This window comes from Candoia aspera, chromosome 1 (assembly GCF_035149785.1).
Source record: "Candoia aspera isolate rCanAsp1 chromosome 1, rCanAsp1.hap2, whole genome shotgun sequence".
In the NCBI taxonomy this organism is placed as follows: Eukaryota; Metazoa; Chordata; class Lepidosauria; order Squamata; family Boidae; genus Candoia; species Candoia aspera.
The window spans coordinates 227,273,934-227,299,843 of record NC_086153.1 but is presented as its reverse complement, the minus strand read 5'-3'; the positions used below and the strand labels follow the sequence as shown (position 1 = coordinate 227,299,843).

Genomic DNA, 25,910 nt, shown 5'->3' with positions numbered 1-25,910 from the left:
TTTTTAAAAAATAGACTCATCCTACTATAATTGAACACGGCACACAGCTTTAAAAAGCAACTAATAACATGCTACAATAGAGCTACCTTTTTGTAATGATATGTATGAACCAGAAAAGGCTTTTTGTTTTGAGCTTGGGACAAAACAGCCAAGTTGGCTACATGAAATAACATGCAGAATGCCTTGAGTGTCATGTACCATAAAAGTTAAAAATTTTGTGTAATGTGCCACTGGGAACAATGAGAACTCAAAACATGTCCTTTGCTCCCTCATTTTTTTACCCAATAGCCACAAAAATAGGTGGCCCTTTCTGGTGACTACCTGCGACCCAATTTAAAAAGTTATTTTTAAAAAATTAAATGTTTTAATTCTCATAAAAGACAATGGAAGCAACAGTCTAGGCCAGTGCTTTTGGCTGGCTGGGGGGATTCTGGGAAGTCCACTTATCTTAAGTTGCCAAGGTTGGGAAACACTGGTCTAGACCTTTTTTCCCAGCCTTACACAAAGAGCCACAGATGTCAAGCAAAGAGTAACAGCATGATTCTCTTCAATAACCCAGTTTGAAGCTTCTCTGTCTTCATCAAGTACAAATAGTGCACACTTTTGCATTTGACCATCATCCAAGCAGTACATAAACTAAAACCAATGGTCTTGGCATTTAGCATGCAGCCTGAAAGCTCATCCTCAGTGAGGGCATACGTAATAGAATGTGCTCAGCTAAAAGAAAAAAGCCATACAGTACAGCTTTTGCATTTTACAACATAGGACCAACAACTTCAGCAGTGTTATTGGCAACGCTTGGGTAATACATACAGTACACAGCACAATGTGTACACAATTGAATATGTACAATGTCCTCCTATCTGCAAAAAATGCCACAATACTGCCACACAGCCCAGTCTAGGAGCTCTAACTTCTCCATACCAAAGAATAAAAAAAACAATTGTTTCTTCCCAGGCAGACATGCAACTAACCATAGTCTTCATCAGTTCTTAGGATGGGGATAGACTGATAATCCAGAATTGCCTCTGAATGCAGATAAGGCATCTGATCTGACTCAGTGAAACAATTCAGGTGCAGCACCAGCAGGAACATCTATCTTTGAACACGTGTTTAAATAATGGCTGCTTTTTCCTCTCTTCATCCCATTGTGTCGATAGAATGAAACTTGAATAAAATAGGATAGAACTAAATAGAATAGAACTTGAGACTCCTAGGAAATTTTACAATGGTTCTATCAGAATAGTATATATAGATTCTATATATCCCTACCTCTAACACCACTGAGTGCCAGGACCCCATAGAAATAGATCTGGCTGCATACACCTGATGAGTCCAAATACTGAACAGATGAAACTGGTCATACACTGCCCCCTGGGGGTCTAAGTAACTGTAACATGCTTGAAATTGACCCATTTTGTTTTAGCTCAAAACAAAACCTGAGAACGGGACAAAACTCTCAGAATATGGGTATTTTATTCCAAACTCAAAACACTTAGACGTTTCAAGCTTGGAACTCTTGCACATACTATTTCTGTGGAAACAACCAACTTTTGGGAGGGCTAAATAAAATTTCTAACCCTACACAACTCTTTACTCCTCAAAACAGCACTATGAATATTACAAAAAAAGATTTCTGGATGTGTATGTAATGCAGTTCTTTGAGGACTGGAAGAAAGAAAAATCTACAGGAATAACCATCAAGATGTGGTCAAATACATAAGAAAATGTGTGATGGAGCAGTATATATGTGATAAATAACACTATTAGGATCACGTTTTTATCATCCTAGTGATTCTGAAGATTTTATTTAACACTTAGGCCCTGAGGGTATGCCTTTATCAAAACAATTAGGGCATAGGCCACAATAGTTAAGGATGAGCCACTCTCAAGTACAAAATTAAGGGCATCTATTTTCTCGAAGAAAAGAAATCTTGGTCCATTGGGGTAACATCATGCTTTGTGGAGACAGCTGGCAAGGGCCAATAAACAGAGCAGTTAAAGCCTGGTAAGATACGTGAAAGAGTAAGGAAGTCCCAAAGACCAGCATCATCCTTAACGCAGTCCCGTTGTAAGAGTTCCTGCAAGTACAAGACTGGCATTCAGCAGGTACACTCTGGTGTCTTGTGAAGCTCTGAACTTCATCTCTTGTGGTCCCACCTGGGCTGAAATGCCACTAGCTGCTGCTGTTTTTAACCACACCTTCTGTGGTCTCAGATGCGGGTGGCATCCTGTCCGGTGGGAGGTGGCTGTATCGCTTCAAGCTGACAGATTATGTCACCAATGAATGGGCGCTCCTGGGGATTCACTACCATTGTAGAAGAGAGGAGGTGTTCCAAGGCTGGAGAGTACCTGAAATTTAGAACCAATTCAGATCAATCTGTCCTTGCATTAAGGGCAACCACAACTCCCTCCCCACCTTCTAGGTAGCAGATGCTTACCTGGTATTCTGGGGCACCGTAAGATGGTTCTGCACAGCTAAGGCCACACTGTCCCCCTTTTGGAAAATCATGTCATAAGGTCCTTCACCAAACATCATGCAGTAGAGGACACAGCCTAAGGACTAAGCAGAGGTAAGGTGAGCATAAGGAGCAAAAAGCTGGCCCTGGAACAATGAAATAGGATCTCCCTCCCCTGTACAGGATATATTATCTAGTATATTATGGTAATATTAAATATTATTTATTTTAAGAGAAATAATGACCCCTACCCAGATGTCAGCACGTTCATCAATAACACATTCACGCTCAACAGCGAACAGTTCTGGGGCTCGATATGAGATGGTGCAGCGCTGGGCAGCCCAGTCCTGTGGGATCAACAGGGGAGGGGAGACAAAACTAAGACAAAGTCTGGAAAATGAGAGGAGAAGTGTCACAACTTTTCTCTCTGGCAAGTTTCTCCCACAGAGCCCCCAGATCCTACTGGGGAATAGTTACAAGAAAAAAATACTTCAAGGGCATTAACATTAAATATAATACATAGCAGCACCTGGGAGATCTCAAAAAACTTAACCAGGGCTGGACATGCTTAGTACTGGGTAGGAGATCACTAATAATTTCAGGGCTGTAGACTAAACTGAGAATTTGGGGGGAAAAAACCCATTCCATCAGAAGGCACTAAAAAAACCTCTGCTCACTTCCCCAAATCTTTTGCATGTAAAGCTTGGACTTTGCCACCAAGCTACCCAACCATTACTTTTAAATGGACATGACATGGTGGGACACAAAAGACTGCATGTCATCATTCTGCATGCACAAATAATATCCTTCCTCTGCCATTAAATAAAGTGTACTGGGATATCAGTGGAAGCCCGACTTTCATAGTTAGAATAGCTTTATTTCATTCGACGCATTTCCTCCTCCTTTAGAGCTACTCCCCCATTTCCCTTCTACCACATCAACCTCGTACCTGAATAGTCATGGCCTCCCGTGAGCTTCGCACCTCAATGCGAGCCTGATTCATGGAGCCTAGGTCCATTAGCAGTGGCTGATCTTCATTGTCCAGCAGCACATTTGTTGGTTTTAAATCTCTGGAAAAAAGGCAGGCAGAATATAGATGGAGAAACCTGGATTTGTCCAGTCACCAATCCAAGCCATTAGTCCCCAAATCCTGCTCTGAAAGAAAGTCTGAAGCTTGTAATGTTTCAGCTAAGGGTTTTCCGCTACTGAACATGCTGCCACATTGATGTGCTGTGCCAGCAGATGGCTCTTCATCTTTGCAAATGCCTCTTTGCCAGCATCCCTCTAACAATGACTGACAGTCTCTCACGACCTCAGCTCTGCCTCCCACCCATGGGCTATTGCTATCACATACATAGACCATGCTTGCTAAGGCCATTTTCTTACCTGTGAGCATATCCCTTGTTATGAATGGCCTGCAGTCCTCGGCAGATGCCATGAAAAATGACCAGGATCCGCTCTTCAGGCATGAAGGAACCTTTATCTTTCAGAGCTTCCACCTCCTGCCAGAGGGTCCCTCTCTGAAAAGAAACCCAGGCACGTTGGTAGCTGAAATTGTATGCATGTTCTCCAAACTTACTGAGTGAAGAAAAAGATTTATCCCTAGGTATTAAAGACTGTGGCCCAGCCTGGCCTAAGTGTGATTTACCATCCTTTGCCATTTGAACTTTACAGCTGCAGAGGCTTAATAAATACTGGTTGCGTTGCTTCTGGTCCAATCTAAAAGAAGCAAATAGTTTATCTAGAGTACGGCTAGGTGTGTACAGCTCTGGAGCTACACTGACTACCATACTATTCTAAGAGTTGTTTAATTTATTTGCTGCTTGACCATAAGGCCTAAATATATGGCCCTAAAGTTGTCCTAGAACTCTTAGGTGGCTGTGGTTGTAGAAGCGCCACCACAGAGGGAAAATGTGGCAGAAGCAGCCTAGCTGAGCAGAATTACAGTCACAACATCCTGATTTGGCTTGAATAGGGAAAGGGAACAGATACTGGAGGATCTTAGCTGACTTCAAAAGCACTGCATGTAGAACAGTGTTTTTTAAACTTGGCACCTTTAAGATGCATGGACTTCAACTCCCAGAATTCCCCAGCCAGCATGCTTTTCTGGGACTTGAAATCCACACATCTTAAAAGGTGCCAGGTTTGAAAAACACTGATGTAGAAAGCCAACCGCTGATGAAAACTGGAGTCTCTTCTGCGCAACACTGTGCTCCCCTTGAGAGGCCAGGTATATCAACCAGATACTCAGATGACGGCCGTAGCTAGAAGAGCTTTTGTACAGCTTGGGATGGTGCACCAGCTACAGCTTTCTTGGAAAAAGCAGATCCAGCCTCTATTACATGTGCCTTGGTTGCATCCAAACTAAATTAGTGTAACTGCCTCTGAAAAGCACTTCAAACTTTAGCTAGTGCAAAATGTACAAAACCTGTTTTGTACCGTAATTTAACTTTTATTTCCAGTCATGATTCCAGTGCTGGTTATTACCTATAAAACCTGGACACTTTGGGACTAGTTGGAAAGGACCACCTTCTCCCACCTGATCCCACAATCTGCTGTATTTTTCATCTGAGGCCTTGCTCAATGTCCCATCATCACTGTAGCTCTGGCTGTCTCAGCCCCACTGGGTAGACCAGACCAGGAAATCAACTCCCCAGGAAGGCTAAAACTACTTTTACTGAGCTCAGCTATAATAACAGAATCTTGCAAGTCTGATTGTGCTGTATTTCCTCTCCCTTCTTTTACTCCAGTGAACAAGGGAGGCATCTGCCTGAGCTGCTTCTGAATGTTATCTCATTGTCCTGGACTTTAAAAAGTTTCAGCCCCTTTTGCCTCAACAACGGTTCTTACATAGAACAGCCAAGGTCATCTCCCTTGCTCTCTACAGGCTGGCAGGGGCACAGGACAAAACATTTGCAGCTGCAATACCAGTTTGCCATTAAGATATACTGGCTCCCTCGTGTTGACTTGTTGGCACCCTGTTGAGAACTTTCTCTATTTCGTTTTTGCCCAATTTTTGGAGTGGCTTAATTTTTGTCCTCATCCTGCAAATTGTATTTCAGGAGATTTGTTGTTTTAAGTTATTTCATTGAAAAAAATTTTTTAACCTTTGTGAATACAAGCCATGCAAGCAGGACAAAAAGGGAAAATAAATGGGATTGCGTAAGAAAATCTATGCAGAAGCCACTAGAGCACTTGCAGGTGGTACAGAAAAAGAGGTCTCTTGTATTCTTGATGTAGAAACACAGATCTTTACTAGCTGACTAGCTAACTATACCTTAGAAGTGACCTTCACATGAATTGTGAGTAGGGTGAGCACAAGGTTGGAAGAGTCCATCTTCTCCCTGCCATGCCTCATTTATCTAGAAGAACATGTTTCTTGGTATGCACCTGCTGAACCCGTTCATAGCTTTCCCCTTAACTAAGACTTTAGGGTTGAGGCTACTGACCTTGAGGAAAGGCAAAAGGAGCCAGGCCTCATGTTTGGATCCTTTCTCTACCATGGCATGTGCACAGAGGGGCAAGATGTTGGGGTGCTCAAAAAGCAGGTGCATCTCTACCTCGTGCAGAGCTTCCTGACGATCATCCTTGTCATGGCATATGATGCGTTTCAAGGCATAGAAGCGCCCATCATGCAGCCCTTCTACAAGGTCCACATAGCTGAAGCCACTGTGCAGAGCAAAACAGAACAAGCCACAGGGCAGGACAAAGACATCAGTATTCTGATGTAAACAGAATCCAGGCAACTTCCTTTCTCCCCTGCTTCCTGTCATGTCTTTTTTTCACTTTAAAAGCTCATCTTTATTCTTAAATTATGACCATCCTCTCCTGCCATCTGCATCCCACACCTTTGCAGTGCAGGGAGTGCCACATTTTCCACATAAGGTTGCTAGTTCACTGATGTCACCTTAGCAGTTCCTATGCATACAATTTCAGTGCTGACACCAATTAATGAGATTGTAGAGAAAAGCCAGATATCTGCATGCCATAACTGGAAGACGAACAAGAGAGGGCTCTTGTTCATGTCTTATACCCGTTTGTTTATAATTTTATGAAACTATTCAAAAATACTTCATGTACCACTGTAAAACTGTTGGACTAATAAAGGGAAAATGTTTAAATAAGTATCATGTGGCACTAAGCAGTATTCTGGTCCTCCCCAGCTTTTTATCACAGCACTGACAAACTGCCCCAAAAGGCACAGCAACTGGATAAGCTAAACAATCACAAAAGAGTTCAAGCATACCCCAAAATATGCCTAACTAATTGGAAATAAGTGGGGAAGATCACCCAGATCTGTAGGTATCTAATGATACTTTCTATCATTAGAAAACTATTATCTCTTTAGTTTCTAATGATATTTTCTAACATTAGAAACTAAACAGTAAACACTGTTAGTCTGACAGTCTACTCAATTGCTGTGCTTTATATTTATAAAGAGTGACATGAAGAGGAGGGTGGAAGCCTGTTCTTCGGTGTTACTGAGGGAAGAGGAACAGCAGACTTAAGGTGCAGCAAATGTATGATTATGTATCAGGAATAAACGTTCGAACTGTGATGAGTGGTAGGCAATGAAATAAATGGTCCAGAGTGTTGGTATATTGTTTTCTGCTACAGAAATTAAGGTTACTATGGTAACAAATCATTCTGGCCAGGTGAAGAGGTCGAATTGTCCTCAGTTTAGGTGTTAATAGTTGCATTGCCTGAGCTTGCAGGACTTTTGTTTTAGTTTTCTTTTAGCCTTGCAGCCTGTCATGAGTACTGATGGCGAGCAGGAGGGGGCCTCTATCCAGGGGGGAAAACACATGCGTAGTACTGAGGAATTAAGCAGCCATTCAAAGAGACACAGATCAGACCCGCCTTAACTTTCGGGGTTTATCTGTCTGGGTTTTTCCCACGCTTCTTCAGTTTGTTAGGATTCTGTTAATGTAGCAGTAATAAACACTAGAGACCTACTCCTCGTCTCAGCGTGATTTCTGACTGTTAGGACACAGCCAGTAAGCAGCTCTCTGAGAGAGCTCTCTCCTCTCTGAGCGTGTGTGAATGCAGAAGCCTGTAAATATGTTTTTGTGTTTTCTGTAAATAAATTTATTTTTATAGAAATGCCTGGTGTGTGATTTTTCTGATCTCTCTGGGCCAAATGCTTTCCAGCACTCTGCAAGACAGAGGAACTGTGGCATCACCTTCCCTGGAGCAAGAGGCAACCCAATTACAAAATCTAGAGGGAACTGTACCAAGTGAAGAAAAAAAACCCTATTCCTTAAACGAATCTTGAATGGCAATTTTGGAGGAATATTTTGGAGAAGATGGGAGGTGGGGTGGGAAATCAACGGCCCTCCACGTTGCTGGACTACAACTCACAGCACCTGAACCTAGCAAGACCATTGGTGAAGATATTGGGTGATACAGGTCAGAATAATCTGGAAGGAGTAACTTTCCCACATCTGGAATAGATGAACCTTAGAAGATGCAATAATTCTACCCCAGGCAAATAATGGCAGTGTGTGTGTACAGATATATATTTCCTACTTCTTTAAAAGCATGAATATCTGTGGTCGAAACAGCTTTCTGCAGGCGGAGAACTACAGTACATGAATTAATAGTGGGGCTCAGAGAGGGCAGTGGTGTGGGAGGCAGTGATGAAAAGCACTTCAGATAATGCAGCTACCTGAATCCAAATCTATGGGAATGCAGGATTGTGGAGCATCCACAAAGATTTGTGCTTTGCTTCTGGGCCTTTCTTACCAACTCGATTATCACAGTTAAAAGAAAACATAGACCAAACTATGATAAAAGATAGGCTAGTGACTAAAGGATACTGTGAAATTTCCAGATGAATCACTGCAAAGCATCTTAAAAGATCCCTCTGGAAGGAGGTCAATACTCACCCCTCCCCAAGCCTGTGGATTAAAAGATAGCGTTTATTATTGATGGTGATGGTCCCCCTTGAACAGATACACAGGGCATGGCCCATGGTGGTCGCTCCAACATCCTTCAGACCCTATAGAGGATAAGAAAGCAAAGTTCCAGACCTTGGTACAGTCATTGTGAAGACCCTAAGGCTGAGAAAACAGGGGCAGCCTCACCTCAAGATATTAATAAATGGATATATATATATAAGGTAGTCCTTGTTTAGTGACCACAACTGGGACTGGTAACTCGGTCATTAAGTGAAGCAGTTGCTCAGTGAAACCACAACTGTGCTTCTGATCTTACTTCAGCTTTCCTTTGCTTTACAGATCTGCCAGGGTCATAAATGCGAGGATTGGTCGCAAGGTTACTTTTTGATCACCTGTTGGAACTGCGAATGGTCACTGTGCAAAGCAGTCATTAAACAAGGACTACCTGTATATTAAAATAGATGACTTTTCAGGTAACATATAGCATTGGAAGGGAACACAAGAGAATAGTCAAATTCTTGCCCAATAACAGAATTGTCCATCCATCAGTTTCTTCTCTCCTAATATCATACAGATTTAGAAAGCATGATCACAGCACTGATGCTGGAAAGGAAATGATACAACTCAAATCGCATCCTGTAATATAAGGACAACCGATATGACAACCAGAAACATATTCTCCAGCTTCTGAGAGCTTCAAAAACAGTCAAGGTGATCTGGTAATGTCACTGAAGGACTATGGCCAGAATTTTCAGCTCTTCTTTTTATTTATTTTTTGGTGTGGAGGGGGAAGTGAGGTTTATAAAAGTAAAACAAGGCTTAGCACATTTATTTTGGGGCATATCCAGAAAGAAGAAATAAATGCACTGCTACAGACCAATGACTTGCCACTAAATTTTGATGATGCAATCTTAAGTGGGCTTTGAAAATTGCAAAAAAAAAAGCAACAGAGGCAGGGGAAGCACATACAGACTGCAGGCTTCCCAGCCTAGATGAAGACAAATGCTCCATTCTCTGTCCTGTAATCAGAAAATGTTGTGCTGTGGAACAGAGAAAGAGGGGGTTAATTGTCAACTCCAAAATGGCAGTCACCTGGATGCCAACTGATTGGCAGCCAAGAAACATATATTCAATAAATCTTCTAAAAAGAAAAACGGTAACAAGATTATGTAGAAAACTGGGGAATATGGCATGACTCCACTCACCCAAAGTTCTGTAGCAATCTATTTTTGGAAGAAAAAAAACAAAATGCCATTCTTCATCTCAACAAGGAATGGAAGAGTCAAGAGTGAGAGCTTTCTTCCCTCTGCTCCCAGCTGAATCAGATGAAACTTATCTGTGGTTGCACATAATTGGCATCTTCCCAAATGCAAAGGAATTGAATCATGACATTAACTGAACTGATAGACAGCATGGGACAGGAGAGGGAAAGTATATATCTCTTTAACTATCAGAAATATGATCTTTTAAAAGCTGTGTGATAAAACTATTTTATATATTTCCCCTTTTCAAGTAAGTACTGTCTCCCAAAGTGGCTCCCATCATCCAAAATGAAAGGACAGGCCTTGCCCTTTGATTTACATTCTAAAAAGGTAAGGCACATAAGAAAAAAGAAGAAAAGGGTACATATTAGTTCTTCAAAGCTGGAGAGCAAAGCGGTGAGCAGCAATCTTATCCAGTCGGGTGGTTCAGAAATATACGGTGATCGACGGCATCAAAAAGCCATCGAGAGAACTAGTAAATGCAGAGTTCTGCCATGAGAATAATGCATTCTGCACATGTCCAGATGCACAGTCGCTGTTACTGTTATGTCGTTTGTTCTAGAGTGGATAATTGCACTAGGTTCCGAGGCCGAGTTATGGCTCAAACTAAGTAACGGGGGACGGAAATTCTGCGCTGGAAGTCGCGGCGCCATTTCTGGACCCGGCACTCTGGAACACGGAACAGCAGCAAAGACGACCAAGCTCATCCTGACGCCCCGCCCATCCGCGGAGGCACGCCGGGGGGGAGGGGAGGAGAGGGGCGACACACTCACCCAGTCTCGGACAAGACCTCGGAGGCTTCCTGGAGAGCTTCAGCGCGACAGGAGCCACTGCACTGGCTGGTGACGTTTTTACTCTGCGCCGACTGCTCTGTGGCCTGGAGGTAGCGTAGCAACCACTCAAGGGGAAGAAGAAAAAATCAGTGAAAGAGGAAAAGAGGGCGAGGAGAGGGAAGGAACTCAGTAGGAAAGGGAGAGAGAGGGGAGTCATGTGTTCAAGAGCAAGTTAGTAAAGTTTAGGCACAAAGTGCTGAGCTTCGGTATGGGGGTTTACTTGATTGGGGTTTGTAAGGATGTCCTAAGATGTGAGTCTCACTTTGAATTCAGAGGGGTTTATTCTTAAATAAATGCGTATGGCCCTGTACCTAGTCCCCAAAGGGTCTTATGTTCTTGAGTTATGCCATGAGAATAATTCAATGACTCTGATAAGACTCATAATTCCATAGTTTATAACATATCTCATTATGAGGTGGCACAGAATGTGGTGATGCCAAGGATAGTGTGCCCCAGCTGGGACATTATGCACTGGTCACCTTGGGTCTCTGCATGGGTTCTTTGTTGCTGAATGGACACAGTGATTGTACAGGTCTGGCGAATGAGAAACCAGTTGCAATAAGTTGGATATAAATAAAAAGACATTTGTACTGTGCATGAAAAGCAAGATTATATAATTATATAATGTGATAGCAGCACACAGTATTCAATAATTAAAATACTTGATATTCTTATGGAGCCTTGTTCTCTTTCAAGGTAGATGTGTATTAGCCTGTTCCATAATCACCACATTTGGTTCTGATCATTTCAACATATACTAGATCTACAAAAAGTGCATGTGTAACTGTAAGGGAAAATAAAAAATACCTCTAAATCCTGTGTATACAATTTATTATTTAAAAATAATTGGAGCTTTTGATTCATTGACAATTATACAATGCAATACCAGCTTAGGTATATCTCTTTCCACTCTCATCTCGCAGATAACTATTATCTGTCATTATCTGTCATTTTCCTGCTGGTTTGAGGAAATGTATATTTTGCATAATCTATAAATCTGATAATGAAAAAGCAGCTCTCTGTTCCAGTTCCTCTATGTTCATTCTTTGCATTCAGAAGGAACTTGGTGCATCATAATATTGTCCTCTGATCTGACTGTGGCTTTGGATATAGTCCATTAAAAATTGCTGCCTTTCCTTCTCTTCCCCCATCTCATAGGAGGTACCACCCCCTCACTTTGGAGGAAGCACCAGGGCCTGCCCACCAAATTGTCATGTGATGTCTTCTTGTAGCTTCTTGTTCCAGGCTGAAGTTACCATCAAACAGATGGGGCTGTGGCTGTATATTCTCATGGTAGCTCTGGGGGGCTTACAGTTTCAGGTAAGGAATGTAAAAACAATTGGGGAAGGATTTTATTGGGGGAAAATGCTGAAATGATTTCTTTCAACTGCTTTCTAATCTTCCACTTATTCTCACAATCCAGTTTTTTCTTTAGATCTTTTTGGCACTTCTCCCCCATCATCTCCTAATGTTCTGTTTGTAATTAGTGGGCTGACTGCCTTGCCACTGAATTAAGTTCCTGTGTGATGTAATTATCTTGGAATTCTTAAATATGGAACATAGTCTGTTCTGCTTATTTAAAATTCTGAACAACTATATATCCTCAGCCATGTAATTCAGGCCACTACAAAGAACGCCATATAGTTCAAATAATCTTAGATTCAGAGCAAACAAATAATTTATTTGTCAAAACCTTGTGTGACTGGCTGGCTGAAAATGCGTGTGAATGCGGACAGAGAGTTACCATAGAACTGGAAATAAAGAGATGAGTGACTCCACAATATGACTCAGGAGAAGGCCTTACATAGAAAGCGTCTAAGTGGGTAAGTGAGGGCAGACCTAAACCTCAGGTATAAATTGTGATTGGGACATTAGATTTGAACTGGCAAGATCTGGAGTAGCGATGAGCATGAGATGTGAGGGTACTTTAAGATGCATTATGTGACATGTCTAGGTACACTAGACTAACCTCCGGAAAGTGTACAGTACTGTAATGTCCTTCCATACTGAAACATTGTATTGTTTTACACTGAGTGTCCAAAGGGTCAGACATGACTCGGTGCTTGCACAGGGGACCTTTAACCCTAAGTCTGAAAGCTCCTATGCAAAGCAGCTTTAGCAGAAATACATGAAGGAGCTCGTCAGTGTTAACCATATTATTTGAGCCAAGGAAGTGAGATCCCTAATTATATCCTATTATGGCCACAGAGCAAGGAATGGAGCTCCTAATTTGATCCACCTAAAAAGAGATAAAGTAGCATTGTAGCTTTATGGAAAATGACAATATTAAGCTTCCCTCTCTTTTTCCGGATATCAGGCCACTGCAGCAGTTCGTTCCTTCAGCATTGATTATGAAAATAACTGCTTTCTCAAGGATGGGGTTCAGTTTCGTTATATCTCAGGCAGTATCCATTACTTCCGTATCCCACCAGCTTATTGGAAGGACCGGCTTCTCAAGATGTACATGAGTGGCCTCAATGCTGTACAAATGTAAGTGATCAAAAGTGCCTCCCAGCTGGAACGTAACTCTGCTGCAACAGAGACTAGAGACTTAAACTGATCATAAATGCTCCAACTTTCTCAGCGAAGGGTTCCTACTTCAGATTAGTGTTTCTCAACCTTGGCAGCTTGATGACGTGTGGACTTCAACTCCCAGAATTCCCCAGCCAGCAATAAAGTCTGGAAGTTGAAGTCCACATGTCGTCAAACTGCCAAGGTTGAGAAACACTGCTTTGGACTATACCCAACACTGGGAGCAGAGGAACTTATGCTTAGTGAAAATGGATCTGACCCAGTAATGAAAGTCTTTTGTTCTATCATAAGATCTCATCAGGATATACATGACCTTGTGCTTTTGGCCAAAATGAACATGTGCGCATATGTCTGCCCAGCACTAACTATATGTATGTGTGTGTATAAAACAGCATGTTTAATTACTGACCACCTTTCTGCTACAATTGGGATAATTATCTCTGCTCATCATTCCAACTTAAAATTAGGGGAGAAAATTTCTGTTCATGCTCCCTGCTTGCTATCAGTTATGTTTGAATTTGCTGTCAAGCTGAGCTGAGAAGTAGGAACTGAAAGATATGCTTGAACTACAAAAAATATATTGTTTAGGATTTAGTGCCACAAGGTAAATGTGCTTTTGTTCTGTTTATCCATGAATACAGTAATTCTTTTCTGTCTCTGAAATCTGTTCTGGACTGAAATGTGTATTTTACTTCCTCAGTTATGTCCCATGGAATTACCACGAACCGCTGCCTGGGATCTACAACTTTTCTGAGGACAGAGACTTGGAAGGATTTTTGGACTTAGTGGCCCAATTAGGGCTATTGGTGATATTGCGTCCAGGACCCTACATCTGTGCTGAATGGGATATGGTGAGGGCTGTACAAAGATTCAGATGAGTTATTCTTATTTTCAGCATCTGAATGTCCCACAGCTCATCTTAAGCAGTTAATAATTTGACATGCTATCTTTCCCTCATTCTCCTTTTATACCTCCTACCCATTTTCTTCATTTTTAAATCTTGTATTTTTCTTGCTTTATAGTTATACATGGATGCTAAAGTTTCATCTCATGACTCAAGCAATTACTTTACAATAATTAATATCAAACCTGTTTTTGCAGTTATGAATTCTTATCTTTTGATAGTTCTCCAGTTCTTACTGACTGGAGGAGAGCATAAATAACTTCTTTGACCTTATTTGCAAAATAGGGTTACTCTGAGATCTTCTTTCCTAGGGTGGCCTTCCATCTTGGCTGTTGGCAGAACCAAATATTATTCTCCGTACATCTGATCCAGGTAAGAGGGAAATATGAATCAGAGAAAGAAGACAGAATTTCCGCTATCTTCTGCAGAAGTAAAGCACTTATGTGAGCTTAAGACAAAGATCAAAGTGCTCTTCCAGACCTTTCCTCTGTATACAGTATCATAATCGCCAGCTCTTATCTTAGTACTGCTTGGGAAATTGAGCAGAGAAGCCTCATTTTTTAGCTGAGCAAATTGCTTTCTGCTCTCAGGTTTTCTGCAAGCTGTCAACAAATGGCTGAATGTCCTGCTACCCAAGATAAAGCCCCGTCTTTACCAGAATGGAGGTAACATCATCAGTATCCAGGTGCGTGAAGCATAAACCATGTCAGGCATTTTTTCCCTCAGTCCTTTATTGAGCCATTAGGACAGGAATAGGACAATGGATGTCTCCCTCAGGGTTGTTGAGCACAGGCTTTCTGGCAGGGCCATCTCTAGGCATTTTGGCACCCTAGGCAAAGTCATATTCTGCTGCCCTCGATGGTTAGGCTCACCTTCTGATTTTGATAGGATGTTTAAACAGGCACCCTCCTGTTTCTTTTTTCCTCAAGTTTTTGAGCTTTACTTATGATTTTCAAACCCGGATAATTTTTTTCTTTTCTCAGACATTTTCACCCTATTGACACAGTAAGTAATTTTAATTACATCACCCATTGTTGTCATATGGCAACAATTCTGTGAAATATTTAACCCTCGAGTGGGTGCGCTGGCTCACAAAGTGCAGCCTTACTGCTTTTCCCTTTTTTATTGTGTTTTTGGAAGCCTTTTCCACTTTGGCGCCCCCTAAAATTTGGCGTCCCGAGGCCGGTGCCTACTCAGCTTTAGCCTAGAGCTGGCCCTACTTTCTATTATCACTAAATATCAGCAGTTCTTGCTGGAGAATATACAACATAAAATCTCCATGTTTTGGACAAAACTTGATGTCTTCATGGATACAAATACATCCAAAGTACAAAAACTGTATGTGTTATGTCTATTTTGCAATATAGCAGGGGGTGCAAGTTTTTTGCTTTCATTAAAAACATGAACCCTAAATAACAGTATTTTTGGAAAAGATGGAGATCAGGCCTAATGGCTATAAAAAGTGAATTCTGGAATCCAGTCACAAAATTCTGCCTAGCAAAATCCAGTTGGATCTTAAAATCATGTTGTCTCCTACCCAAAATCTTACATAACTTATATTTGCTGCCTTCCACTGTCAAACAACAAAGACATTTTTACCACCCTTCTAACTTATACAGAGCTTGAGACTTTCAGGGAGAGCAAATTGCTTCCTTCACAACTAGCTCAGCTGCACCTACCTGGGAAACCAATATATGGGGTAAATGGGCTGCATAAGCTGCTACACATGCAGTATTTGACAAATGGGGTGCATACAGAGTTTTATTAAAACCTAATCCTTGGATAAACAGAAAAAAGCCATGGAAGATTATTTCAATATATGATTACTGTGGCAAGATTGTTGCATACACAGAGATGGAAAGATTCAACACTACCCTCTGCAGGAATGGTTGGTGAAATTGACAGATCTTGCTGAGATGGATAAACTGACTTCTTTGATTAGGGAGAAGACGCTATGTTTGTTGGTGACTGGAAAATTCTTAGGGACTTTTTGCATAAAAATGAAAAAAATGTGATTTATGGTTTCGATGAATCAACAGGATAGATTATAGGAAGAAGAGTATTACGATGTAACTTTAGAGGGAGAGGTTAAAATATAATTGTACTTATAACTGCTCTGAAGAATGTTGGAAGCCACTGCTTTGTATCTTTTTTCTTTCTATTTTTCTTTCACTTTTTTTTCTTTTCTTGCACTTTTTGCTTTCTCTTCAATTTCTTTTTCTCTTTTCTTCTTTACATTAGTTTGATTGGGTTTTTATCTTCTTTTTTAAAAGTTTTAATAACAATTATATATATAAAAAATAAAACCTAATCCTTTGGCAAATGAAGGGCTCTGAGTCACCATCCTTTAATTCCACACTGTTCTCTAGGCAGGTGGAGAATGAATATGGTAGCTATTATGCATGTGACTACAGCTATATGCGTCACCTCCTGGCTGTCTTCCGTTTGTATTTGGGCAAAGAAGTTGTGCTCTTCACAACTGATGGCCTCAAAGAATCTGAGCTGCAATGTGGGACCCTGCAGGATTTATATGCCACTGTGGACTTTGGACCAGGTAGTGGAAAGCTAAGTGATCTGTCATAGAATTTATAGGAGCTGGAAAGGAGTGATCCTTTGACCTCTGCTTTGTTTTTTGTCCTTTTTCAGAAGTAAATGAGACACGTGCATTTGAACAGCAACGTCTGGTTGAGCCAAGAGGGCCACTGGTGAGAGCATCTGGCCTTGCCATGCAGGAAGGAAGCAGTCTATGGCTTTGCAATGCTTATTTCTTCTGAGCACCATTTCTCTTTGCCTTATATGTTGACTTTTTTCTGTCTCTCATTTGTCTGCTTGATTATTTTGCCCTTTCCTTAGCAACTTCTAGGGAGTTTCTAAGGAAAGGGAATCAAAAGTATTCATGAGTGTTAAATCCTTATTTCCCTCTGTGGTTAGTTAGTTGTTGCTGAAGCCATCGAAATGATAGTCTGATGTTTGGAAGAGTCTGACAGGCTATGAGTTTGTCTTGCTTGATGCCAGACCTGTAGGTCTCAAGATTCACCTCTCTTTATAAGAATTTCTGAGAGCTTAATTATAGAATAACTAGTTAGGAGTTTCAGAAGTACTTTACAGCATTTTATTTTATTTCACTCATTTTTCCAAGGGAAGCCAGAGTGATGTACAGAAGAACAATAAAATAAATACAATAAAATGAACAATAAATAATTCATTTAAAAGGCTTCCAACAGTTGTTTCTCCACGGATAACCAAACAAGTATTATTATCATTTTAAAGTAGACAGCATAGTGGCCAGAGGTCCTCCCCTTGGAGTATGTTCCCTAATTCCCTACTTATGGATATAAAAGCGAGATCGTGAGCAGATCCTCCGCAGCTGATCCTAACGCACCGCTTGGGTAATATTGTTGAAGTACCTGGGTCCCTGCACCATAAATCATAATGTATCAACTAATCTATTCTTAAGGTCTGATACAGTTATCCTTTACAGTACCCTCAGATTTTAACATTTGGGTTGGAACAAAATTGACATATCCTGTTATAGCATTTCAGGTGTTGAAAACAGCTTTACTACTATTCCATAAAAGTCTTAACTCTCCTTTTAACCTAGGTGAATTCTGAGTATTACACAGGTTGGCTGGATTATTGGGGTGAGCCACACTCCACAAGAACTACTACAGTTGTGACTCAGGGCCTACAGAAGATGCTAGAATTGGGAGCCAACGTCAACATGTAACCGTGAGATTATATGGGAGAGTGGCAGTGGGATGCAAGCAATAGAATTGATTATAAAAAGAAATGGAGTATGTCTAAGATACAAGTCATGGCTCTCAGCTTCATCTTACTTTGTATGGGTATTTTGTACATCAGATATTGTGTGTGTGTGTGTGTGTGCAATCTTCCTACCTTTTCTTCAGTGATTTCCACAGCTGATAAAATGTTCCTACAAAATGAAGATGTAATGTGAGACTGGAGTATATTTGAGACTACCCTGGGCTCTCCGTTTATCTCATTTTACGTGACTGGTTGGCTGGATTCACACATCGTTCTAAGCAAAAACCAGACAAGCCACATTATGGCTTAGCCAGTGTGCAAATCCAGTCCAACTGCAAAACTATTCTCCATTCCTGTGTAGCACCTGTCCATTCTTCTCTATTCCACTACCTGTCATTGTCTCAATACTTGGTTGGAAGGTGAATTCTTACTGTGCTACCTGATCTTTTTCTAGGTATATGTTCCAGGGTGGCACCAACTTTGGTTACTGGAATGGTGAGTTTCTGGTTCCTTTGGGTTGCTGCCTGAGTCAGACATCGTGAGACCTAGCTTCTGGCCGGAGAATGGAAGTACCTAGTTCAGGATGGGGCTGTTAGATGTCCAGAAGCCTGTTTTGTTCTCATAGGTGTCTCTGCTCAGGTGCTGATTACAAGGACCGCTACAACCCTATCATTACTAGCTATGACTATGATGCACCTCTCTCAGAAGCTGGAGACCCTACAGGAAAACTATATGCCATCCGAACCATCATTGGCAAGGTAACAACTCAGCACTCTTGGCAGTACATTGAGAGGCAATGCTGCTTCTTACACTGACTGAAAGGTACTATTTATCCTATTAATAGCCTACTCGTTTGCTGCTGCACATATGCAGTCACAGCCAGTATAGGATATCAGCTTAAAGTTTTAAATTTAATCTGAGCACGTTACTGACAGTAAGTTTCACAAGCAAGAGGTAAGTTCTGTTCACGGTTCTTGGAAGCAGAGGGACAGAATGACCCCCAGCGTTTGGTATTACTGTTCCAGACAGTCATAATATAGCCAAATCTGGTTCAATGATGTAATCAAGTAAAAGGATGGTGGATTATGTTTGGGCTCCCCACATCCCAATCTCCAGTGCATGAACTGTATGCATCAATCTTTATTTCACCAATTATTTCTGCATTCTCCTCCATTTATAGCCGAGTGTGCACAGTAGAACTATTTGTTTGCAATGAGAGTGATGATGATTCAGTAGCAGGTGGTAGATAATACTGGGGATTTAGCTGTAGCAGTACTTCTGTCTGCTGTCTATTTGATTACTTCCCCCTGTATGGCCAGTAGGTATGAATCTAGCATTAAAGCAAGGAGAAGGCAAGTATGAGACAAGCTCAGAGGCTACATTCATACCTAACACTGTCAGGAATTTTTCCGACCATAGTTTGTCAGCGGATTGCTCATTGTACTAAGTCAAAAGGAACCAGACTTAGTGTGATGCGCAGACCAGGGTAGTATATGTAAGTGCGTATGAGAGAAAGAGAAGCTTTGCATTTTTATTCAGAAATGCTACAGAATTCGATAGGGCTTATTCCCTAAAGATGCATTCTTTGGGAATCTGCCGGTATACTTTGAGACAAATGTTTCTCAATTTCTCAATCTCAGCAACTTTAAGATGTGTGGACTTCAACTCCCAGAATTCCTCAGCCAGCATTGTCCACACATCTTAAAACTGAGGTTGAGAAACACTGCTTGAAGATAAGCAAAGAAGCAGAAACAAGACATTTAGTCTTTGGTTTTTATCTGTCTGTTCTGAATTGCTTATAACGTTCTCTTCCCACCTCCAGTTTTTAAAATTCTCTCTGACAGAAGCTAGGTTGAGGCAAAGTAACTGTTTTCTTCTTGCTGTGCTTCAGTTGCTGAATGTGTTGTTGTCATCAGCTGAAATTGATGTTAAGTTTGGCCTCCAGTCACCCTATCTCTTTTGACATCCTTTTTTATATTTGCAGTTTCAGGTAGTGCCTGCAGGACCTATACCACCCGCTACTCCCAAATTTTCATATGGCTATGTATCCTTACCACAGGTAAGTTAGAGTTGGAAGATGTTCGTGAATTGGCAGGTAGATAAAGCTATTCCTGTAGTCTTACATGTTCCCTCCTTGAGTGGAACTCAAAAGGCACTGAAATAGAAGATTTTGGAATAGAAGAGAGATGTTGGTATTATATACCAACCTTGCATGTCTGGCTATATTGACGGCAGCAAAGGTGAGATGTTGTGCCCCATGCCCACACCAGGAATTCAACAGAACCATTTTTCTCATGTTTAAATTGTGCTATGTTTATATGGTAAAGCATTTTATAAATGAATTGGTTATCTTTCTGTTTGTTTTAATGTTGCTCTATTCTTAATTTATAGTAATATTTAATATTTTTTCATGGAAGTGACTTAGGGAAATAAACTTTTTTTACACTTAGCTTTTTAAATAGCATAAATACAATTTCAGTTTTTTCTTACAGCGTGTGGCCTTTTTGGATATTCTAAATCTTGTCTCGCCTTCTCTGCCTTTCCATTCTTCCTTCCCCCTCACCTTTGAGGCACTGAACCAGGTAAGAAATGAAACAGGAGTCTGTGGCAGCAAAAAGGGGAAGCTAGGAGAAGTTCCACTAGAAAATTCAAGAAAACCCAAAGCAGCTGAAAAAAAAACCCATTATCTTTACATCTTGCCTGTTTGGTGTTTGGATTGCAGTCCACATTTGGAGTCCACGTTAGCTTCCATTTTATATTTCAGACCCACGGCTTTATGCTGTACCGGACTGTTCTTCCAGATGACATCTTGCAGCCTGTTTTGCTCTCTGTCCTTGAAAATGGGATCCATGACCTTGCCTACGTTTTGCTCAACGGAGTAAGCTGGGAAGTGGGGACAGTCCTATGATCCAGGCGTTTAACTGCCAAGGGCAAAATGACCGCAGCAATCATAATGCTTGCTAGAGGCTGCTGAGTGATACACTGTAGGGGTTTTGCTTAAGTTCTACAAGTGCTGTTCAGTGACAGTAATTGCTAATCCTGTATTCCTTCTCCCTTGAGGAATATAAAGGGACACTGGAACGAGACCTAGCGAACGGTGTCAATATAACTGGCCAGCTAGGAGATTCATTGGACTTGCTGGTGGAGAACATGGGTCATATCAATTTCGGAGCAAATAACAGTGACTTTAAGGTACTGCAGGGGAGCACTGCTGGTGAAATAGTGGATAAAGAGTAATGCTTTCACTCTTACTTGTAGAGGTACACTGGATTGGGGTGGACTCTAGAGGGGCAAAGTGTCATGCTTCTAAGCTAAGCTAAGCATTTTCCAGGACAGTAAGCAGTTTGTTTGTTTATTTATCTATTTTCTATCCCACCTTTATTATTTTTATAAATTAACTCAAGGCGGCGAACATACCTAACACTCCTTCCTCCTCCTATTTTCCCTAAACAGCAACTCTGTGAGGTGAGTTGGGCTGAGAGGGACTGGCCCAAGGTCACCCAGCCGGCTTTCAGGCCTAAGGCAGGACTAGAACTCTCGGTCTTCTGGTTTCTAGCCTGTTGCTTTAATCACTAGACCAAACTGGCAACTTGAAAGAATTGGGGATCTTTTCTGAGACTTGGAATATTAGGCAATCTTGTGAAAATGGGCTGTAAAGTAACAGCAGAATGAGCTCACTTTTAATCATGGCAAGTTCTGATGTAAGTTTTATCTCCTACTTGTATAGCATTATTTCACCTTTAAGAAAAAGAACCCTGCTGTGAGAAAAAGACTAGGTCCTTACAGACAATGGCTGATAGGTTAACCCATCAGCAGGACCCAACCCTTTTCTCATAACAGGGTTATAAATTAAAATCTAGGTGTATGCTATTCTTCTCACACTTAGTGCACTTTTCTCTTTTTTTGCCCAGGGTCTGATCTACAATGTTACTTTGGGTTCTACCATTCTCAGTGACTGGCTTATTTATCCTCTTGATATTGACTCAGCTGTGGCTCACAAATGGCCTCCATATGTCCCACCAAGCCATAAGACTACAGGACCTACTTTCTATACTGGAGTCTTCAAAACACCTGGTATCAACCAGGACACCTATGTGAAGTTTCCAGGGTGGAGCAAGGTATAGCAATCCTGAAGACTAAACACAATTTTATCCCCCCATTAGGCAGCAAGGTGATTTCTTTGCTTCATCTCGTTGCTTTGGGAATGGAGCTTCTGTCATCCAAACTGCCAGCTGTGGCTCTTTTATTACATTTACCCTTTAAGCACTGTATAGTTATAGACAGTTCAAGAATTAGTTTTTAAGTAAAAGGTTTGCCTTTATTCACTATTTTAAGATTATTAAAATTAGATGGCCATTAAGGTCAAGTTGGCGGACAGGAGGGACAAAATATTACAAGGGGCCAAAAAAAATTAGTTTTATGTCATTTAAACTGCTAAATAGAGTTACTTTATAGAACTACACTGTATTACAGGTTCATAACGTAAAGATTCACTGGCTTTTAGCATTGTGTAAAACGTTTATATGTTTGCCAGTTGCCCCTATGAATGTTTTTAAAATGCATTCAGCATTTTAAATTACATAATAATTACATGAACAAAGAAGAAAAATCTCTTTTTACCGTCTTAATTTATGTCTTCCTGTTGTTATGCATTCAAGTCATAGTCAGGATTGCAGTCTACACACATATAGAATTAATTTCTAAGCCTTTACTAGTAAACTTTCTCTTGCCGTTGATGATCTTCCTGGCTTTAGGTTAGATAATAAAATATGAAATCAATGCAGTAGTCTCTTGGGGTGTCCAAATAAAGATGAAGTATTACCTTGTAAAAACCACTCTTATTTTTTTAACTAGGGCCAGATCTGGATCAATGGTTTTAACCTGGGCCGTTTCTGGCCAGTTCGTGGACCCCAGCAAACCCTCTTTGTGCCTGGCTTGCTCCTCAGTACCTCAGTCCTCAATACTGTTGTAGTGCTGGAACTGCAGAATGCACCATCAGATCCAAAGGTACTTTTTCTTGACCGGCCCCTTCTCAATGGTACTCACAGCATCACTCACAAAGACATGAAATAAGCGGAAATACTATCCAACTGTGACATTGCTGAGACCCATGGCATATTATGAAGAAACGCAGCTGAAATCACTGCCTTATAAGAATCAAATGAATAAAGTATCAGACTACAACTTAAGCTCTAATAAACAGCCCAAGTAAACTGCAGTTATTTGGTGTCCAGGTCTTTCACTGGAGTATTACTTGCAGCTGATGCTGTATAGGTGCTCGGGATGGGTAATACCAGTCGCCAAATTAAATATTTCTGTACCTGGCATGGCACTGTAATGCCATTATTTCTTGGCAATGCACTAGTATCAGGACAGAGCTGCAGTTGAAAACTGGCAAAAGATTCAGTGAAAGTAGGATGAGCCTAGACATACCCAGAAGACATACTTGGTGATAAGGCACATAAAAACATCAGTAACAGATGTAAAGTTCTCTGTGTTGTATATTAAATACAACCATGGGTTTATCTTGATTCTTAAGACATCCATCGCTATTTGTGAAACAGTACTAGCTAAGAGATCATCAAATTAGCTCAAAAAAAAAAAAAAGCATAATGTGCTCAAGGATTCTTCCATTTTTGTTATCTGTGTTCTTTGTTCAGTTACTGCCTAATACAGCCTTCTCCAAGCAGCACAGTTCCGATGTATTAGAATTCTTAACTTGCAGAACTCCCCGTCAGCAGTGAATTCTGGTGGGACAGGCCCAATATATCTGGGGGGAGAGGTTGCTCTAATAACCTTTTTATCCAGTTCCTAAACATTCTAGTTTAAAATTGAAAAACATAAATTCTCACGAAGGAAGTTCATTTCTCAAATAACAGCTGTCCATATTAGCCTCCCTATGAAGTACATGGAAACAGTTACTTGTCTTCCCTGCTATGCTTGACCTCTCACCATTCTAAAGTGACAACAGTCCCGGGGTAGGATTTCTGCTGAAGCACAGTCCCTTGATGCCAAAGCAAAACCCCCAGCTAGGATGGAGCAGCTTTCCCTCGTCGATGGGCTTGCAGACAACTTGTGGAGCAGAAAGAGAAGTCAAGATAATGGAAAGGGATGCAACCCAGCAGGGATTCCCCACACAACCAGCAGCGTCTGTGGACACAAAAGATGAAGAATCATGTGGTTTTGCATAGAGAACATTTCTCAGGAAGTCACCACCCGCCCAAGGTACCTGGTGTTGGTCAAAGATGCACCAGAGTCTTTTAATTGGGAAGCAAGTCTCCTCTCCGCCATCAGAGCACGCTAGAATGAAAACAAGCGATTAGGAACCACTGCCAAAGGTCACTGTACAGACCAAGAATGGCCCCCGTCCTTCTGTATGAAGCTCAGTCCGTAAACAGTCTCAAGGGGTTGGTTAAAGAATTTGGACAGCTTTATTATCCAAAGGCAGACCAGAGCTCGCTCAAACTATAAAAGGATTTCCTCTATCCCTAGTCCATAAGAATCTATTTACTGGATTTATAATGCCACCCAACTCAATGCAACTCTGGGCAGCATACAACCGAAAAACAATAAAGTAAAAGAACCATATAACACTAAAACATACACAATTTATAAATATTAAATGGCAACTAAACACAATTAAGAAAACCAAAAGGGGTCTCTACTCAACTTTGCCTATGGAAAAAGCCAGGTCTTAGGGCCTGTTGTATGGTGGGGGAGATTGTTCTGAAGCACAGATGTAGCCATCAAAAAGGCACACTTACAATATTAGTTTCCATAAGGTGGCAAAATTTAAAAGAGGGAACCTGGGCCATGCTGTACCTATGGGAGCGTTTGGGGTGGGCAGCTGTCCTTGGGAGAAGGTAGTTCCGCAAGTATCCCAGTCCTATGCTGTGTAGAGCTTTAAAGGTGATCAATAGAATCTTGAATCGCACCCAGAAGCCTATTGAAAGCCAAAGGAGCCTGCAGAGTAGCAGTTTTACATGGGTGTAACGAGCTGCATCCATAACTACCTATGCCACTGCATTCTGGATCAACTGAAGTTTCCAGATGATCTTCAAAGAGCCTGTTGCTGTAGTCCGATTGGGAGGTAACTAAGCCATGAGCAGGGCCTCTGGTCCAGGAAGGGGTGCAACTGGTGCACAAGATGCAGTTGTGCAAAGGCCCCTGTGGCCCAGCTGCCACCAGGTCTTTGAGCAGAAGCTGTGAGTCCATGAGAACCCCCAGATAGTGCACCAAGTCTGAATGGGGCAGTGCCAACCCATCCACAATCAAAGATGGAAACAATCCAACCCTACATCCTGGGGACCCAAAACCCATACGCACAATCCTTTGTAGAATACTTTCTATTCTATTTACTAAAAAGAGTTACAGGAGACTACTAAAGGACAGCAGCAATATTATGCACTAGAGAATCGGGCCAGGCTTGAACAGAGCGATATGTAAAACAACCAGCTGTTTTGGCCCTAAGCCTCTTGAATTCCAGCTACAATTAACCTAATAGCAACAACCCAATTCCTCTGAAGGTTTGGGATTAACACTTCTGTAGCTTATTCAAAATGACACTAGGTAAAGGTATGTATGCTTTCCTTCTAGATGGCCCCCTTCCCATGGGCCCCTAGTTTCACCCTCAGAAATCCAAAAGTTAATAATTCAATTGAAAAACAGTAAAGCTCCTGGCAAAGATTTAATGTTATCAGAATTCCTGAAAACAAATCTTGTTTAGTGGGTGTCTATGTGAGTCCTTCTTTTTGCCACTGTAAATAAGCCTTTATCCCAAAAGATTGGCTTAATTCTATCATTCTCCCAATACATTAACAGGTCTTCACTTGCCTCCCCTCCACTGGGGTCACCATCCTGGAGAGGCACCATCGAAACATCTCACAGGCCGGCGGGTGAGCGCTATGGGCAGGTGGGTGTGTGCCCTGCCATATGCTACCAGTCGGGGTCTTCTTTCGCATGCTGGGTGGGGCCTTCTTCCATGCACTGGCCAGGGCCTCCTTTTGCAAAAGGCCAACCAACGTGTCAAAGGAAGCCCCAGCTGGGGCACACAAAGGGAGAACCTGGCTGTGCTGGCGCAAAAGAAGGCAGTGTGAAAGAAGAGCCCAGCCAGTTGTGGCATGCAGTGCGGCAGGTGGTGTGGCAGGCAGGTGGCCAAAAGTGCAGAGATGGGGGGGCGGGATTGGTGGATGGGGGGGATTGAAGTGGAGGGTCCTCACCTAATGACAGTGTGGGATTCGCTCAATAGCATCTGG

General features: G+C 41.5%; 3 protein-coding genes across 5 annotated transcripts in view; 1 reads left to right on the top strand and 2 right to left on the bottom strand.

Moving 5' to 3' along the window:
* Nucleotides 1–2,112: 2,112 nt before the first annotated feature.
* On the bottom strand, nucleotides 2,113–10,495 carry STK16 (serine/threonine kinase 16). 2 transcript variants are annotated; one of them, XM_063288938.1, is made up of 8 exons: nucleotides 10,395–10,495; nucleotides 8,348–8,460; nucleotides 5,909–6,128; nucleotides 3,846–3,979; nucleotides 3,409–3,529; nucleotides 2,711–2,806; nucleotides 2,442–2,563; nucleotides 2,113–2,352 (listed from the first exon to the last, which is right to left on the bottom strand). In XM_063288938.1, the coding sequence occupies exons 2-8, from the start codon at nucleotides 8,431–8,433 to the stop codon at nucleotides 2,214–2,216; spliced, it is 918 nt and encodes a 305-aa protein (XP_063145008.1). In that variant the 5' UTR covers nucleotides 8,434–8,460; nucleotides 10,395–10,495; the 3' UTR covers nucleotides 2,113–2,213. The 2 variants fall into 2 exon arrangements, with proteins under 2 accessions (XP_063145008.1, XP_063145009.1); XM_063288939.1 differs by having other exon boundaries at nucleotides 6,020–6,128.
* A 1,121-nt stretch (nucleotides 10,496–11,616) lies between these two features.
* GLB1L (galactosidase beta 1 like) lies at nucleotides 11,617–22,873 on the top strand. Its single transcript, XM_063288935.1, has 16 exons — nucleotides 11,617–11,774; nucleotides 12,772–12,944; nucleotides 13,687–13,837; nucleotides 14,202–14,262; nucleotides 14,481–14,575; nucleotides 16,264–16,444; nucleotides 16,537–16,595; nucleotides 17,492–17,613; nucleotides 18,110–18,150; nucleotides 18,295–18,413; nucleotides 19,640–19,714; nucleotides 20,148–20,237; nucleotides 20,420–20,533; nucleotides 20,716–20,847; nucleotides 21,567–21,773; nucleotides 22,510–22,873. Exons 1-16 carry the CDS (start codon nucleotides 11,673–11,675, stop codon nucleotides 22,726–22,728), a joined length of 1,941 nt encoding a protein of 646 aa, XP_063145005.1. The 5' UTR covers nucleotides 11,617–11,672; the 3' UTR covers nucleotides 22,729–22,873.
* The window catches only part of ANKZF1 (ankyrin repeat and zinc finger peptidyl tRNA hydrolase 1), a 19,567-nt gene continuing 15,604 nt past the window's right edge, over nucleotides 21,948–25,910 (bottom strand). For both annotated transcript variants that reach the window (XM_063288932.1, XM_063288934.1), the window contains 2 exons: nucleotides 23,885–23,955; nucleotides 21,948–23,805 (listed from right to left, as the gene is read on the bottom strand). In XM_063288932.1, the coding sequence (XP_063145002.1) occupies nucleotides 23,685–23,805; nucleotides 23,885–23,955 (192 nt within the window). In that variant the 3' untranslated portion in view covers nucleotides 21,948–23,684. The remainder of the gene's footprint in view (nucleotides 23,806–23,884; nucleotides 23,956–25,910) is intronic.